At 45.3% G+C, this 15,741-nt stretch overlaps 1 protein-coding gene across 2 annotated transcripts in view; it reads left to right on the top strand.

Annotated features, from left to right (window-relative positions):
• Nucleotides 1-15,741, top strand: part of STARD13 (StAR related lipid transfer domain containing 13) — a 212,362-nt gene that overhangs the window by 70,180 nt on the left and 126,441 nt on the right. Inside the window, exon 1 of one of the 2 annotated variants that reach the window (XM_065730217.1) lies at nucleotides 759-882. The exons of the other annotated variant lie outside the window; for it this stretch is intronic. Coding sequence (XP_065586289.1) covers nucleotides 759-882 — 124 coding nt within the window. Of the gene's footprint in view, nucleotides 1-758; nucleotides 883-15,741 lie in introns of those variants that run through there. 2 annotated transcript variants of the gene reach the window in all.

Below are 15,741 nucleotides of genomic sequence, written 5' to 3'. Positions count from 1 at the left end.
ACACTTTCAGGAGCTCGTTAGAGAGAAAGAGATAATGTAAGGGGGGAGTGGGAGGAATGAAGCAGGGGGAGGGAGGCGGAAGACGAGTGGGTGGCATGCAAAGAAAGTGGTAAAGAAATAGGAGATACACAGTTGAGAGGAGAGTGAGTTGAACTCTGGTGGACAGTTGATAAGCGGAGACCTTGGAAAAATGGTTTTCTTCTGGCAAAAGAAGCGGTGGCGGGGCTGAAGTGGCCATTAGTACTTCCTAAGAAAAAGATAACCCCCTGCAGCCGGCTGCGGGTCACCACACAGCCACCGGCCGCCATCCCAGGGACACGGGGCAGCGGGTGCCGCGGGCCTGAGCCGGTCAGTTTGCCGCGAGTTGGCCACCGTGGGTCGTGCCAGCCCGGGCCCTGGCACCGGCCGCAGGGCAGCGGGACTGTGGGCCGGGGGTCACGAAATGTAGGAGCTGTGCCACAAGTGATGCGCGGGGCACCAAGGCGCGAGGTGCCACGGAGTGGGCGACCCCAGGGCCCTCCGACGGGGCCGCCTCCCGCCCACAGCACGGCGGCGGCAGCGGGGCCGGACCCCGGGGAAGGAGGAGGGAGGGCGGCGAGCCGAGGTCCGGGCGCTGGGGGCGGGCGGCGCTCAGGTGCAGGGGCCGCCCGCCCGGAGCGGCGCTGACGCGGCTGCGGCGGGGCTGCCCCGCGGCCCCATGCGGCCGGCGGCGCGGAGCGGAGCGGGGCTGCTCGGGGCGGCATGCGGAGCCACCGAGGATGAGCGGCCAGCGCGTCCCGGCCAAAGCGCAGCTCCGGCGGTCGCTGAGCGAGCAGCTGCGGGACTCCACGGCCAAAGCCTGGGACTTGCTGTGGAGGAACGTCAGAGAGCGGCGGCTCGCAGGTCAGTCCCGCCGGGGCAGGGCGGGAACAGTACCGGCGGCACCTGCCCGGGTCCCGGCTGTCGCGGTCCTGCCCGGGGCTCCTGCGGCACCGAGCAGCAAGGAGCCCCGCGGGATGGCCGCTCCGCCGGGCATCGAGCTCACCTGCTGCCGCCGTCGGTTTTGTGAGTCCGTGGCGGGACCAGGTGCGTTCCTCGGTGGGAAATTTGCGTGCGGGGAGGACCGCGGGTCCCAGAGGAAAACGGACGGCTTCGTTTCGAGCGCTGCCATTGCGCCTCACTGCTCGCGGGGCTGCCGTCCCCGGGCGAGAGCAGCGGGACAGGTGCTGCGGGACGCGGGTCACGCCTGCAGCACCGCTCCGTAGCGGCGCGCTCACCTGGAGAGCGCGGACATAGGGCTGATTTGTTTGCGTGAAATGCTCCGTAAAGTCAAAGATTGAGAGGGTATGCAGAGCGCGAGGCAGAGTTATGACACTGGAAAGCTGCACATCAAGATTTATGAGCGGCACTGCGTGTAATGAAGGCTAATTGGTAAAGATGGATTCCTCTGCCACATCCCACACAGCGTTAGGAGCTCGGTGACCTTGCCCAGGGCACCCCGACATGCTGGTGGTGTCTAAATGGGGGTGAAGTGTGTGGTATGGGCGTCTGCGTTGTCTCTACAGCACGCTGGTTCATGCACACAAAGAAATGCATGGACATAAGTGGCATAGTAAGTTTTGGAAGACAAGACTGGAGTGGATGGTTTCAGTAATGAACTAGTAAACCATCCAGTTCTATAGCGTTATGGTTACTCAAAATATGAATGTCTTTGAGAGCTATCTGCTCACTCATGTGCGGAAAGCTAATGCCAGCAGACACTCAGCAATGACATTGTCTGCTATTTTTTTTCTTCTTTTTTTTTGGTCAAAGACAACTATTGCTTGATTGAGCAAAGGAGCTGGGCAGGCTGCCATGGAGGCATAGCCAACTTCTTAAATCCACTGTGTATTAAAATTGATGGAGTCAGTCTTTATGGTAAGGGTGGATAAAATACTAACGTCCTGGATTTATGCGCTGCCATAATTTAAGTGCTGTTCATAATACACTGGTGTGACATGAATACACGTGCCCTTTAATTAAATGAATTACCTGACAGCATAACAAAATGTGTACAAATCTGTTGGTTCCAAGGATGTTCTGTTGTTGAGATGCTTTTATGTCTCTGGGATTTTTTGTCCTTGTTTCTATATTTATTTGTCTCTCTGGCCCCTGTAGTTGTAGCACATATTGCTATGCCTCTTCCAACTTTTGTTAATGGGAAGGTGGGAATTTAAGCTGGTCTGAATGTGCCATTACTTGCTGGTTGCCAGAGCAGCTTCTTCTGTATTGTGATAGTGCCAACCCCACTCAGGTGGGCAATGTACAAGTTCCCTCTTTCTCCCAAAGTACACGTCCGTGGTTCATCCCTGACAGTCAGTGACGCAACTGATAACTGGTGTTCAGAGCACTAAAAACAAAAAAGCAGTTTTAACCATCAGTCTGCTCTCTTAGGCCAACCATCAAGACAAATAAGGGCTTCAAGTTAAGTTGTTTCGATAACGGCTTTATCAACACTCACGGAATTACTCTTTTGGTCTACTTCACTTTTTTATCTCTCTGTTGAAGTTTCAGATGCCACCAAAGCAAAGAAGGCGAGCACAAGAGAGCTACTTCTTTTCTCACAAACCCATATCCTCAAGTGGGGTAGCACAGACCCCAGAGGCCTGCAGTGCTCCAGGTGGGCTCAGCAGTGGGAGCAGGGCTGGCTCTTCAGGGCTTTCCAGAGCTCCGAGGGAAGATACTCTGCAGCTGAGTCTTGTGCTGAAGCAGAGGGCAGCACACAGCGCAGTGAAGCAAGAAGCCCAGCCTTGGCTGGAGCAAGGAGAGAGCTGAGCCTTGGCTCTGCTTCTCTCAGAAAAGTAGACAGCATGGCTGGGCTAATGTGGGAAGAAAGCTGAGCATGAAAAGATGACTGCTGCATGCTTCCCTCCTCCCTCCAGCCTCTTGCCCTGCAACAGAGGTGAGGAGCAAGTGGTCAGGTCCCTGGGACTGCCCCACGCTGTCTCCTATTGGGGCTGGAGCTTTGCTGCCTAACAGCTCCCGGACGCTCTTTCTGATTCACTGACCTGGATTTGGTTTTTGAACAATGGCTGTACTCACTGCAGTGATCCAAATGCCAGCTTTAGGTTTTTCCTGCTTTTTGTAATTTTTGCAGATAGTTCACATGCTGGTTATGTCCTGCTATGCTTATGTTTTGAGTTAGGATTCAGAAGTGCATCCTTTGTATGCCAGTTCAAGATGAGGAAAATTAATTAAGCTGTTAAAATGTATCTAATACATTAATTCTAGTGTTTACTACCTTTTGAAGAACTATGAAGGGAAATGAATTTTTTGTGTTTTTTGCCTCTAGCAGAACAGAGTTGCTTAGGCCATCATGAAGCACACACCCTCTGTCCATTCATAAGGAAATGAGCAAGGATTTAACTCCCTTGTTGGATTAGGGCCTAAAAAGTCATATTAAATACTGCTGGGTTAATATTAGGGTAATTCTGGAACACAGTGCCATGATGGAAAGGCATCACTTTAGGAATTTAACGTAGGTATTAACAGACTATTAAAAGTAATGAGATCTCTATGCAAATCATGATCACTCATTAGAGCAAAACACTACAAGCCATAGTTACTTCATTAATTGTATGTGGTTGAAAAGTGCTACTTTTTACCTGGCATTTGTACACTAGCCATACACTAAAAAATTCAGAACAAATAAGTTTTGAAGTTCAGGATTTCACAGTCAGGAAGCCCCAGAGGTAGGGCTGCCTCGTCCCCAGTCTCCTTGGAATGTCCTTTGATGCCGTGATTGCATCCCTCATTTTTGCACCGAGCTTTTCCACTTCATTCAAGGTGCAGGATCCCCACTACCAAGGGGAATCCACCCTTGAGCCTGATGCAAAGTGCAGGTTTGCTCACTGAGTTGCATTTTTTATTTTTTCCTTATACAGTACTTTACTACTAAAATTATGGCCTTTGGTGACTCCTGCTGCGCAGCACTTGTGCAGATCAGCTCCCAGGAACCAATTGTGCTATGCCAGGGAATGAATAAGTCACAGTTCCTTTCCATATGGACAGATGTTTCAAGCAGCTCGCTGCTGATCAGACAGTCACAGATGCTTGGGAGCACCGTTTACTTGGAGTGGTCTTAGAAACTCAATTTTTTCTTGTTCGTTGTCTCCCACTCTTTCCTGCATGCCTTCCAGCATCAACAAGAAATGTATCAGTCCTGCAGCTGTTGGCTTAACTAACATAGCAGCAGGACTCCAATAAATGACCAGATCATTGTCCATCAGACAGTGTATGTGATGATGCAGCAGAGACGTTGTCATGGCTAGTTAAGGGTTACGCTGGGATTAAATGGGTGACTTTAATTCTGAGACCTTCTGGTGTTGGAAGACTTGACTTAGTTACTGCAAAATACTTCTAATAATAGGACTTTTTAATAATAGGAAGCCTCTCATTTCCTAGGTCTGGCTTTGTGCCTCTTCTGTGACTGCAGTGTATACCGACCCTCAGCCTTCTTGTCAGATCTCATTTGGGCTTCTTGTCCCAGCATACTTCCTATGTTCTGCCTTCTCAGAGAAAGGAACGATGCCCTATCTCCTCCAGCTCCTCTTCTTCCTGAGAGCTGGCAGTAGCACAGGACCAGATATCCCTTTCAGCTCTCTTAAGACACTGCCTGGTGTGGTGTTGGGCAAAGATCTCAGCTGGTCCTCCCCAGTTTTAAACTTGTCCATTCCCAGTGCAAATGGAAATTAGGGAAAGTTTTCCACAAGCCATGAGTGGTTTCTTCAGACTGGTATTTCAAAGTTTTATAAATTGCTCAGGTTTGGACAGAGCTTTCAGAGAATGATACTGGAATGACTTCTTGATCCCTTGCTGTGATGGACGAAGCACTGGTTTCTCAGTCAAGCAGCATGAAAATGTACAGCAAGTCAACACAGGATGGTCTGAAATCATCTTGGAAGTAGATGACTTTGGACCACAAAGATGATTAGGAGCCTGGAGCATCTCCTATATGAGGAAAGGCTGAGAGACCTGGGGCTGTTCAGCTTGGAGATGATTCAGAGGTGATTTCATCACTGTTTATAAATATCTAAAGTGCGGGAGTCAAGTGGACAGGGGCAGACTCTAAGTGGTGTGCAGTGATAGAATGAGGGGCAGTGGCAAAAACTGGGGCTCAGGAAGTTCGATACAAACTCAAAGAAGAAATAATTTACTGGGTGAGTTGACAGAGCACTGGAACAGGCTGCCCAGAGAGGCGATGGAGTCTCCTCTGGATGTTCCAACCTACCGTAGGGAACCTGCTTTAGGTGTCAGACTTGATGTCCAGAGGTCCCTTCTAACCCCTATGATCCTGTGATTCTGCGTGACTCTGTGACGTGCACCATCAGCAGCAGGAGCATGAAGTGGGCTTATGAATTAAAGCAAATGTTAGTCTTAACAAGCCAAAATTAAGATCTTTAAATTGAAGGGTTTAGAAAACCTACACTTTGAACATCCTTAAGTGTTGAGGAAGAACTTCTCACTGATTTGCAGCTACAGGAATATTTTGAAAGGTGACTGATAAGCATTTATGTCAGAGATGAAAACAAACGTTTGAATTAGGATAGAAAATAGTTTGTCCAGCTGAAAATGCTAGAAAGGCATTGTAAAACAGGAGATAATTTCCACATCTAGAATGTGGCACCAATGTGAGGGCAGTGCCCCTTCTCCTCCACAAAGTAACCTATGATTGTTTTTTGAGTCACTGGGTTTTTATTGGGCACAGATGATCAAACCCAAGTTGTGCCTCTGGCAGCATGGTGCTCCCTGGCACCGGCCAAGCTGTTGGTCCTGGGATCTGAGGAAGGGAAGAGTGGCTCTGAAAATAGTACTGGCCACATCCAGTGCTAAATGAATTTCAGCACAGTTTTCTGCCATGCCAGTGTGGAGCCAAGAGCAGCCAAGCTTCTGAAGCGTAATTAGAGGAGCATCAAATCTATCAGTGCCTCATAATTTTTAGCTTTCAGTTAACATGAAATGTTTTTAGCAACTCCAGTAGGCAACTTGCTTTTGCAAGTTTGCCCCTGGGAAGCAGATCTATTATAGCAGATCTATTGTTATTATAGCAGCACTATTTCTGGTGTGGTGCACCCTGAGGTCAGTGCGAGGAGAGCCTGGAGGGAACACATGTACCAAGCTGCCAGACCTCAGAGACCCCTGCACCCTGCTGTGGGGCCAGCCCTAAGTCTACTGCATCTTAACAGTATTGCATTATTGCTATTTCTTCTTGATTTAGATCTTTGTATATAGTGCAAATGCAGCAAGTTAATCTAATTAAAGCAAGTCTATTAGAATAGTATTTTTTTTCCAGGCCAGTTTTCACTGGGGAGCGTGGGAGGTGTGCGTGTGAATAATCAGGCGTTTGTTGGGACCAATTTGTGGGTTCCGTTTTAAAATTCTGCAGGTTTGTTTGGAAGGCAGAGAGATGTTGCAGTCTGCTCCCCTGGCAGCACACTGGGGAGCACCAGATGCCAATTCTCATGGATGTTGATAAGATGTAGATGTGTAACCTCCCCCATAACCCTCCCCATCAATGGGAGAAGGCTGTCCTTTGTCAAGGAGAACCGTTCTGAAAGATGTTCCTTATTGGAGATGCAGCGCTCTGAGGGAGAAAGAAAATGACTTATGAGCAATGCTTTTGGCTTGTCATGCCAGGAAATGTTTTGTGGTTGTATCAGTCCTAAAAAATATGTGATATAGCCAGAGAAGTAGTCACTGATCTCATCAATTATATTAATTGATACATGTGTAGTATTAATGGTAGCAGAGCTTTTTAGGTGAATTTCTGAAATACGTAGATGCTCCTCTGTGCATGCACGCATGCTGTGTGTCAGTGCTCTGTAATGTCCCTGTCCTTCCTGGGTGCCCCGTGCAGACCCATGGCTTGGATCAGAGAGGGGGCAGTGGTGACAGAATGCAACCATTGTCACTACGGCCGCCTTCCCATGACCCGCGGGAACCACAAGTTAGTGCCAGAAATACAATTACAAAAGTACCAGTATGTTTAACAGGCCAAGTATTTCTCTATCAGCAGGAGACTGCGGCGGGGGCTGACCGAGGGCTCCCCACTGTCTCCAAATTCAGAGAAAGATGTGGTTTTTGTTGTACCCATTCCCGTGGCTCTGCAGCCACTCACCATGTGTTGTGTGAGATCTGGAGGAACAGCGATGATCCGAGAATGACAGAAAAATTATTCTCTTGGTTTTACATATGATACGTAAATTCTGTATTTGAATGAATCCCACCTCTGTCAAAGGGAGCTGTATCAGGGATTATTTTCCTAAGAGAAATTCAGTTTTCATTACTTAATTTCCTAATGTTATGAAGTACAAGGCTCTACTGATGAAATGGAACTCATATATATATAGAAACTCATAAAGATTGGTGTAAATATTTAACTCAATTGTCAGGCATATGACTGCAATGACATTTCTCCATCCCAGGACTGCTTCTTAATCCCAGTCACGGTATGCTAAATTATGCATCTTCTTCATTATTTCCTATGAGGTGTGCTGTATGTATTTGTATGAACATATTTCTACATTCCACTTTCACTATCCTCGCACAAGTGACTTTATTTACAATAAACTGTGCCAGACCGTTTATACAGAACATTTATACCACAATAAACTTTTAGATGCTACATGAGCACCCCAGTAATGTGCATCAGTGCAGCCTCACTGATGTCTGGCCTGCAGATCCCCAACATGGGGAGCTCCTGGGCCCAGTAGGGCTCTGCCAATGGGATTCCTGCTCTACTGCTTTCCCACCACATCCACAGCAGGATGAGATTTTCATGTTTAGGAATTAGCACAGGGTCATTTCTGATAGAAGTTCTGTGTCATCACTTTCTGCCTGAATGAAGAAAGTGCAAAATAGGTCCCCAAATTCAATGTTTTTAGAAATAGTCGTAACAGTTCTGAGAACTAGGATGACTTCACAATGTGTAATACTTGCCAGCAGTACTGGTATGGCCTTACTGCAGAGCAGTTGTTTGACTGATGTTTGGCTTTCCATATTTTACATTTCTTACAATTCTTTGTCAGACAGATGTGCTGTCTTGTTCTTTTATGCTCCTGTCATAGCACGGCCAACTTCTGCAATGTTACCCATCATATTTCCTTTAAAACATTATCAGCTTGAGTCACAACTCATCGAGAAACCCAGCTTTTATATAAAAGTATATTTTACGTTCAATAAATGCAAAGATTAGTTTAACTGCAGGTTTGAAAAGGAAAGCTTGAAAATGTGATCTTCAGCCTGGGGAGAAGAAAACAAACAGAACTGATATATTTTGTAAAACGTCACACTTAGAAACCAGCCTTATGATTTTAGAGAAGTATTCCTAAAAAATAAGTTTGGGGAGTGTTGTTTTCAGTTGTTTTCAGTTTGGGTGACGGTTTCGTTATTACAGGCTTAAAGTAAGATAGTGTAAGAGGCTTCCTGACTGGCATTGAGGATCAACAAGATGCACTTCAGTGGCTGCTTGGCATGTCTGCTTACAGATCAAAAAATAAAATATTTTGACAATCACACCATCCTGGTACAGCATATCCAGCAAGCAAGCAGAGATTAAATATATACAGAAACGAGCAAACAAGTAACTGCACTTGGTACAAGATGGGACCAAGAACATTTGCAGTTAAGAGTACTTGGTTCCAAAAAAAAAAAAAAACCTCCAAAAATTAATCCAATTAATTTAGGCAATAATTAATTTAACGTGAAATACTCTGCCTGTCGTTCCAGTAGAGGGCAGTAATTTACATACAGTAATATCAAGGAGTATATGTGCACAGTATGCATTGACAAATACTAGACACAATAGTTGGTTTTACTAAGACTGTGATGTTGTTCGGGATCTACATGACTGCAGAAAGGAGGGCAGGACTCAGAGCAATCCTAAGCTTTGCCTGTGAAAGTAAGTAAGCTTTGCTGAAGGTGCAGCTTTGTGAATCCTTTTCACCTACAGGACTGCCCAAACTGATGCAGCATTTTGCCTACCTTAGTGTCAATTCTGTAAATACTTTAAAACATGGCCCTGAAGTTCATTAACTCAAAAACAGCAAATAGATTTCTGTATTCCATCAATACTTGGCTAATTTTACTGGTTACAGATCTAAGATGATACAGGAATGATGGGTATTTTCTCTTGCTAGACATAAATGAATTGTGTTGGTTCCCCCTGGGAAGTCAAACAGCCTATTTTGGGAGCCGGAGTACTCATGATGAGACAGAAGACACCACACCCTCGGAGGTTGTTCAACACAGGAGCACAGTGGAAACAAGAACTGTAGTGTTCGTTTTGTTATAGAAAGAACTTAAAGGGAACGTACGTTCAGCACAGAGTTCCAGCAGAACTCCTATCATACATAGATCTGTCTGAATCTGAGCTTGAAATGCCTTTGTTTGGTCTTCTGTCACTGCAGCTTTGGAAGAAGTTCTTGGAGTGCCACCTCCAAGAAGGATTCTTGTGAGGCCTCATCTAGAGTACTGTGACCAGGTCTGGGCCCCCAGTACAGGAAAGATGTGGAGCTGTTGGAAAGGGTCCAGAGGAAGGCCACAAAGATGCTCAGAGGGCTGGAGCATCACTCCTACAAAGGCAGGCTGTGGGAGCTGGGCTTGTTTCAGCCTGGAGAAGAGATTGAAAAGATGACTATAAAAAGGAGGGGAATCAACTTTTCACTCGAGTAGATAGTGATAGGACTGAGGGAGAATGGTTTCAAACTCAAGGAAGGAAGGTTTTGAGTAGATGTTGGGGAAGTTCTTCACAGAGTGAGTGGTGAGGTGCTGGAACAGGCTGCCCGGACAGGCTGTGGATGCTCCATTGCTGGAGGTGTTCAAGACTGGACTGGATGGGCAACATGGTCTAGTAGCAGATCTGGAGGTTGGTGGCCCTGCCTGTGGCACAGGGCTTGGAACTTAATCCTTGGGGTCCCTTCCAACCCAAGCCATTCTATGAATCCAAGGGGATAGTGTGATGGAGTGCTGGGGGAGAGAGGTCCAAACAGTCCTCTTTCCATCAGAATACTGAATAATTACCCCTAGCACTGTTAAAGAAGGGTTACTGAAGGAATTCCTGAAGACTGAGGATCACTTGATAGCTTGTTGTTTCCCAAAGTGTGTTGCATATATATATATTGTTTTTGATTCATTGCATGGAGGAGAGAGACCTGAGCATTCATCATTTTTATGTTATTTTCGATGTGAGTCTCCCATACCACCCCCACCCATCCTGAGCTGAATGACATGCTATTTAATAGCTTATCCAGAATAATGCTGTAGTAAATTACTTGAGACTGTGAGTCCTTTATGTGTCGTTTTACTGATGAAAGAATATGCAATTGGCATCTCATGGTTTCACTCAATTTAAGAGGTCTCTTTAACGTAAGGACAGATTTCATTGAAATGAATCAATTTTACACAGGGAGATTTCTGCCACTGGATTTGTACTAAGAAAGAACTTTTTATTTATGGCATTGGAGAGACCACAGCTGGGAACGCACCCATTAATAGACACAAACAGATGGATTCTGACAAGTCTGTGAACTATTCACACTCATTTGTTGTAAATATTTTGCAGTAATCCCAACTTACAAATGCAATTTCAGGAGAAAATATGGAATTGTCTGTCCCTTGGTGCAAAACAAAAGAGTAGTGAGTGACTTCAAAATGCTGTGGACTGAATTAAGTGTGTGAGATTCACATGAAACTTAGGAAGGAATGCTTTTGCGTAGTAAATATTTCTAATGGTAAATAAAGGTAACAAGGTGAATGTTTTCATAGGTGTAATGAAGTTAGGATTTTCAGCAAAGCTTGGCTGGTTTATTTTTTATTGAAAACAAATCAGTTTCAATTTGTAGATGTCACTGTCTGAAGTAGGGTAAATGCATCTTCGGAGTAGCAGAAATAGAGGAAAATGATACAGCATGGGCAGATACTGAAGGATTTGGTAGTTGAGAGAAGACTGATGGGAAGAGGACTGCTGTGCAGGAGTGTAGCTAGTGACTCAGATCACATACATTCAGAGCATGGTACATATCATTCCTCTTCAATTTTTAAACTTTAATTTGCAGCTTTAATACTTTACTGAACATCACTGCATTTCTTGTATCATGGGGAAGTAAAAATGACAACGGGTTCTCTAATCTGCTATTTATTACTTCATCCACCTTTACCATATCTTTTGTTACTTTTCTCAGCTGCAATTTTCAAAGCCCTGTATTACCCTTGAGCCCATCAGCTATCTTTGAATAGACTGGGAAGTTACGTAGCTAAAAAGACACAGTTAGCTTTCAAAATGTCAGTAATCTCCATTAACATGCATAATCAGACATATGTAACCTGAACTTCTCTACCAGCCACAGGGTGAGATGTTTGGGTTCTTGCCCAGTTTCCTCCCTTGGAAGATCTCCTCCAGCTTCGTTACCAGTTCAAGATTTGAACTTCTGTGAGGTTTTTTTCTGCCAGTTGTACTAACAAAAATATAGAGTTATAGAGCAGGCTCTCTGAAAGCAGCAGAAACACTCTGAGTTCTGATTAAGGATGGCTTTTATCACACTGACTTGATCCTCTCTGTCACCGCTGAAAGTAAAGAATCATTGGTTCCATGTAGCTTTACATCAGCTTGGCAAATGCACGTTGTGGTAATTACAGTTGCTCTCTCTATATGTCCATGAAAGTTCCACGTGGTTTTACCTCAAAACAAAGCTGATAGTTTGATTATGGCAGCTACTATGCAGCTAAATAAACTTAAACACAGCGATAGGTGTTCGCTTATCTGGGCTCATCTGTTTCGCTCCATTTATCCTCTGAACTGACAGCATCTTCTTTTAAACAAGGCTAGTATGAAATCAGTGTAGTAGGATGCATAAGAGTTCATTAGAAGCCGGATGGTACCAGCATCCACAGTTCTGTACAAAAAAATGGAGGCTACTGCACCTAATCTTCAAATGGAGATCAAATGAGTCTTGGAATCTAGGTTACAAAAGACACAACCAAATAAAATTGACTGTGAAACATCTGTTTCGTTTTATACAAAACCATAAAAATATGTAATTACAAAACTGCCAAAGCTGTTTCTTTTGAAACAAGGACAACAGGACAAGTATTGCCAAGCCGAGGCATATACATTAATTGTGGCACAGCAGCATTTTAGAGAAGCGGTTTCAGAGGGATTATAAACCAGATGGATTGGATTGCAGGTAGGAACACTAGGATGCACAGGGCTGTTGTAAATCTCTGGGGCTTAGGTCATGGCAGAGGCTGCAGCACACTGCACTCACTCCTTGTTGCTCTCTCTTAAGGAAGGATCACGACTTTAAGAGCACTGGAATGATTCTCTCCTCTTTTAAGGAGAGGATCAGTTGATGCAGTCACCAGGGATCTTGAAGCTGGGAAGGATTTTACTGCTGTGACAGATCAGGCAACATATGGAAGGAAACAAGACGTTCTCCAGAGACAGATTAAGTTTTTGCCAAGGCATTTTATTGAAATTTTGAAAAATAAACAGATCATTAATTGGGTCCAGATTTAGCTACTGCAAATAGTGCAAAGATGTTGCAAACCAGATGCTTTCCCCTACTTGTTTTTACAGCCCTTTCTATTTGTGGATGCTCTTATTTAACGACTTACTCCTTTAACAGAAAGCATTGTTTTACACCGGACATCTTGTCTCTCAATTATTTTTTCCAGTAGATGCCTGAGTAATACATACATGTCCACATGGCTTCAAGGGAAGAAACAGTCAGAATAACAATAAGTAGGAAATAATCGGGAGGAAGCTGTCGGATACTGTAGTTTTTATGAAATTAGTACTGAATTCTCTTCTGTATTCCTTAGCATGTAGCAGTTTGAAGTCTTTGCTTATGCAACCCATGCTAGTGCAATGGCAGAAACAAAGATGCCTGTCCCTGGGACTGGCAGGAAGACCCAAGGGATGCCGTGGTGCTTCCTCTTCAAGCACTTAGGTGTTGTTTTGTCCCTGGAAGAGAAGCTTTCTGTTGTGCTCTATCCACATAGCCCTGTGTTCTGTTACAAATAACGTATAGGGTGGGAATCATCTTCCCTGACTTGAAGCAGCAAGCAGGATGGGGATGTCTTCTGCAAGGACTGTGTTGGTCACACAGAGTCCTTTACAGTCAAGACAGAAATAGAGACCTGTGTAGGCAGGACATGTCATCCTGAAACAGGTGTCAAGAGACGGACGAGGCAAACTGTCCTTGGTGCTGCTTGTTGCCCTCTGGGATCCTGGCCAAGTGACAGCAGCAAAGATGTGTCCGCAGCAGCTACGAGGTGGAGAAAGCAATCTCAGCTGCCACATGAGTGTATTTGATAAGGAAACCGGTGATACATGAGCACCGCAGAAGTTTAACCACGTGTCCTGGTTTTCACAGGCTCCTCCAGAGTAAGGCCACGACAGGTTTATGGCGTGAGCTCCTAGCTTGCAGGTTTCAGTAAATAGTTCTCTGCTGATGTTGTTAACGAGGCTGCCAATTAGGAACAAAGTCAGGAGGAGGTTTACAATGTGAGCGAGCACTTCCTAGCCGAGCTGCACCTAGACTGGTGGGACACAGAGCCTGTTTCCGGTTCGCAGTCTTTTGGGAACGTGTAATCCTTCACATCACCATTGCTATTTTTGCAGATTATTTCCCAGTCATTCACAGGTGCCTCCCTGTCACGTGGACTTTCACTAGTCCAAGCAAAGTAGGAACAAAGTTTATTTTAAAAGCATTATGGGCTTATTATGACTCTAATGCAAAAGGTTCAGGATGCCGCTGGTTTTCCTTTATTGTACAACCTATTCTGTTTGGCAACGTATTTATGAAGCAGTGAGCACGTTATTTGTCATCAGTTCCACAGGGCATAAAAGGGGGAAAAATAAAGCCTGAAGTCTGTGAATCGCTGGTTCAATCTTTTGCAATGTGTGTACCATACATAGACAGAACTTCAGAAGCAGTTCTGATCCACAACAGTGCAAATCCTGATGACTATTGAGTGATCAGTGATTTCTGCTTTGGTGTAAAAAGACGTCCACAGCAGAATGGCCCTTCAGGTTCCAGTTTTGCCATAATTTCATGTCCTTATAGAGGAGTACGGCACTTACCTGTCAAGATCTAACTGAGCAAACACAAACAGGACCGACCTTTTCCAAAGGTCAGGTGCAACTTCAGTTCTGCAATTTCTGGTTGCCCAATTTGAGGTACTTCAAAGAGAGCTCATGTTCACACGGAGGAAACCAGCGCTCCCAGAAAGCCAGAGCTTTGCGAGTGTCATGGAAAATCGACCCAAGATGAGTAGTTCCTTTTGAAGGTTTTGGCCAAGGAATTTTTCCAGTAAAACTGCATTCCATAAACATGGAGCAACACCTTAAGTAGACAACAACAAATGAGGAACACGGTGGGGTTGATTTGAAAGAGAGCTGTATGTTCAGTAAGTGGGACAGGGAGGAAGCCTGGTAGAGGGACTTGATAGGGTGCCAGCATAAACAGAGGGCAGACAGCAAGATTTTCATCACACTGGAATCGAGATAGTAAAGAGAAATTCAGTGCTGGTATGGAGCTTATCAACCAGCTCTCTTGGTCTGCCTATTTCGAGCAGCGGGGGAATCAGCAGAGGAGAAGCTTTGGTGAGTAGTTGCTGGAGAGGGGAGGATGTACAGAGGGTGTAGGGTTGGGGGAGAGGTGGAGAAGGGAATGTGCTCCAAGGCAGCACGGCTGACACGAATGGGGGGAGGAAGGGAGGGGGGATGAGGGAACGTGTGCTGGAGGGCAGTTCGTATGATTTGCATTGCTGTGTGTCGGGTTCTGGGCTCCCTCCCATCCTTCCCACTCACCCAAAGCATTTCTCAAAGGCAGGAGGGGAAGGAGGGGAGCAGGCTACGTGCTCGCTCTCAGGAGAAGCAGTGTGGTGGCTGGCAAGGGAGCTGGGCAAAGCCCTTTCCTCTTCATGGCTCCAGCTACTTGGCAGGCTCCCACCCTGTAAAAAAAAAAAAACAACCCAAAAAAACCCAACAAAAAACAACACCTGCAGCGTGTTGGCCAGGATGACTTTATCCAGCTAGATAAATGAGCTCTGCGGTGTCTGTGTAGTGCACTGCAGTCTGCGAGTGGAAAAAAAAAGTGCAAGGAAGAAGTACAGATTCCAGGAATGGAAAGGTTGAGTTGTGAACAGTGCAGTTGGCTGCAGGGAGAGAGAAAATCCTGAACAATTCACTTGTGCAATTCATGAATGTCTGTTTATGTTGTAAACTGTTCCACTGCTGGTTTATTGTGGAAAGGCTGACAGGGATTATTTTTCTTTTTATTAAAAAAGAAGAAAAAAAAAAGAAGCAAAACCAAACCCACAACCTTATAACTGTCTGATACTCATGAGCTTCTGATATTAAAAAATAATAATTTGGGATTATAAGCCAAAGGGAGCAGGAATTCTGTTACACACAACTAATATACTGTAGAGATGCAGATAATGCTTATTTCTGTCTTTGAGTGAGGGATAAGAGATACGTGCATGCCCCATATTTGTCCTAGCTCCTGTGTTTATGAATACTATATGGGCACCAGGATGGCAAAAAAATCTGCAGCCAGCAGGTGTATGTGTGCTTGGTCACAGTTGCAGCATCATGATTGGGTCTAGTGACCAAACTCACTGCTCATCCCTCTTACATTCTGTGGAAGACCTTTCCACTCATCAGGCAAACTGCAGCTTTCCTGGGTCTCCACAGAAGCAACCAGCAAAGTGATGGTC

Source organism: Cyrtonyx montezumae, unplaced genomic scaffold (assembly GCF_038088225.1).
Source record: "Cyrtonyx montezumae isolate F1298 unplaced genomic scaffold, pur_monq_1.0 scaffold_12, whole genome shotgun sequence".
Lineage (NCBI taxonomy): Eukaryota > Metazoa > Chordata > Aves > Galliformes > Odontophoridae > Cyrtonyx > Cyrtonyx montezumae.
Note: the sequence above shows the minus strand (reverse complement) of the source record. Positions and strands in the feature narration are given on the sequence as shown.